Raw genomic sequence first — 2342 nt, 5'->3', positions numbered from 1 at the left:
TTTGAACAAGATATAAACTTTAGGAGGCAAAGTGAAATTTGGACAATTAATATAACACGCTTAATGATATGACGGTGGACTAGAGCTGCACTTCCCTGTCAAAGATCCAACTAAATGCGATGCCGCGCGCCGCCGCCGCCGCGCCCTTGGACTTGGCCTTCGCCTGCGCCCTCTCCTCCACCCTCCTGATCTTTGGAGCCAGGCCGCACAAGAATTCCTGCGCCGCCCTCCCCTCCGGCGACAGCCCCGGCAGCTCCTCCACCTTCCACCGCCGGATGAGGAACTGGAGAATGTCGGCGTAGTCCTTGGCGGTGTACACGCCCACCCGCTGTGCCACCGCCGAGAAGTGCGCGAAGAGGTCGCCGTCGCGGCCGTCGAACATGAGGCATGCCGGCATGGAGACCTTCTTCCTCATCCGGTCAGCGAAGGCCAGGACGGTTCCGTCCGGGTCCACCTCGAACAGCTTCTCGACGATCTTGGCGTAGGCCGCCTCGTGCCGCTTCTCGTCCGCCGCGATGGTGCCGCAGATCCGAGCCAGCTCCGCGTCGCCGTGCGCCTTCGCCAGCCGCGCCGTGTTGCCGTGGGAGATGGACGTGGCCCGCTCCTGGAACGACGTGTAGATGAAACCGCTGTACGGGCTGTTCTCCGTCCGGAAATCCTGCAAAAAAAATTGGCCGGAATTTCCGATCAGAAACCAAATCGAAATATTGTTGCGGATTTTGCATCAATAAAAAATTCTCTCCTTCGGGAGTACCATTCCGGCACGCGTCAGGTACTGAATCGTCTTCTCGATCTTCCTCATGTCGACGCGGCCGGTGAGGTACAGGTACTTGTTGAGGAGATCGCCGTGGCGGTTCTCCTCCGCCGTCCAGGCCCTGGTCCAGACGGCCCATGGCGTGAGGCTGGCCCCCGTCTCGTCGCGGATGCCGTCGAGGTTGTTCAGGAAGGTCTGGTAGGTGGGGAGCGCCTCCTCTGTGACCAGGTCGCCCACGAGGCAGACGAGGTAGTCGTCAGGGAGGTCGCGGGAGCGGCGGCGGAGCTCCGCCACCTCGTCGTGGAAGCTCTCGGAGGTGGGGTCGGGAAGGAAGTCCTGCGGCTGCCAGCAGTCATCGACGGGCTTCAGGTGGGGGAGGAGGTCGGATTCCGCCCATTTCTCAAGGGTTTTGAAGATCTCGAGCTTCTGCGGCGGGAGGGTGTGCGTGACTTCCGCGTGTCTGTGCCGAGGAACGTTGACTTTCTCTGGGATTTCAACCCTACTACGACTAACCAAACAAACAAACAAGCATTTATTTAAAGTAAAAAAAAAATAATTTCCAAATTCTACTATGGAAAAAAAAATAATTTCCAAATTCTACTATGGAAATTGATTGTCTATCGGAACTTGAAATAAAAAATAAATAAATAAATGAATGAATGGACTCTAAGGATGCTTAAACCATTGAAGAAATTCGGCTCTTGGTCAACGACAAATATCTTTATAGAATCTAAGAAACAGAGGATTCAGAAAGTCAACGGGAAGGAAGGTGTTGCATCGCCAGAAAACAGTTCGAAACGCCAGCGAGAGGAAAACCTCCGCCTGCGGAAGGAGCGGCAGGAGAGGAGAGACCAAGTCCAGTTCAGTGGGACTCGGAAAACAGTCCCGACGCCGGCGAGAAAGAACTTACGCCGGCGGCGGAACCACATAAAGGCTCCGCCTTTCCTCCAGCTACAGTTCGGGAGCATCAAAAGGCAACATCATTCTCATGAAACCGCACCCAACTCGCCGGAGAGCAATCCCAACTCCGGCGAGAGAAAAACTAGCAGGCGCAGCAGGAGAAAAGAAAAAAAAAAGGAAGCGAAAAGACAAGAGAGCTCACTTTCCAGCGGTGGCGGCCGCAGCGAGCTTTCGAGAGCCAGCCGTAACGCCGGTGAGCATGGCGAAGGAGGACCTGGACGGGGACACCGCCACTTGACACGCCATGGCCGCTCTGCTTTCGTATTCTCCGCCTCGGAAGCGGGGAATTTAAGCACGCGAATCCCAGTAAAATTGAAAATTACGATGTCCTCCCTGCCTCGCCATCAATGGCGAACAACTTTGGTAGGCTGCATTTTTATTTCTATTTTGGACTAAATTTTATTTATTATTATTTTTTTAATTCATGGAGATTACCTCTCCGTTACTAAATTTAAAAAACATAGATGAATTTCGATAGATAGATGATCTAATATCATGAATAATTCGAACACCACGGATATATAATATCCTCGATTAAAAAAATTGAACTCTTGTTGCATAGGAGCTCATCATATTTTTTACTCTCACACTGAGCACTGGGAGAGAGACTAAATTTTATTTTTGCTCT

The 2342-nt window shown here is 52.4% G+C and overlaps 1 protein-coding gene across 1 annotated transcript; it reads right to left on the bottom strand.

Annotated features, from left to right (window-relative positions):
- Positions 1–1971, bottom strand: LOC121997466 (stearoyl-[acyl-carrier-protein] 9-desaturase, chloroplastic-like). Its single transcript, XM_042551879.1, has 3 exons — positions 1857–1971; positions 755–1262; positions 1–658 (listed from the first exon to the last, which is right to left on the bottom strand). The coding sequence occupies exons 1-3, from the start codon at positions 1958–1960 to the stop codon at positions 80–82; spliced, it is 1191 nt and encodes a 396-aa protein (XP_042407813.1). The 5' UTR covers positions 1961–1971; the 3' UTR covers positions 1–79.
- Positions 1972–2342: the final 371 nt, after the last annotated feature.

This window comes from Zingiber officinale, chromosome 6A (genome assembly GCF_018446385.1).
Source record: "Zingiber officinale cultivar Zhangliang chromosome 6A, Zo_v1.1, whole genome shotgun sequence".
NCBI classification, from domain to species: Eukaryota; Viridiplantae; Streptophyta; class Magnoliopsida; order Zingiberales; family Zingiberaceae; genus Zingiber; species Zingiber officinale.
This window is presented reverse-complemented; position numbering and strand designations above follow the sequence as displayed.

What these genes read in the sequence shown, in the direction of transcription:
- LOC121997466 (XM_042551879.1), bottom strand. Translation starts at nt 1,960, where the DNA reads ATGGCGTGTCAAGTGGCGGTGTCCCCGTCCAGGTCCTCCTTCGCCATG. An exon ending in GCGGCCGCCACCGCTGGAAA is followed by an intron (nt 1,263 to 1,856) that starts GTGAGCTCTCTT and finishes TTGTTTGGTTAG; the next exon opens with TCGTAGTAGGGTTGAAATCC. An exon ending in ACCTGACGCGTGCCGGAATG is followed by an intron (nt 659 to 754) that starts GTACTCCCGAAG and finishes TTTTTTTTGCAG; the next exon opens with GATTTCCGGACGGAGAACAG.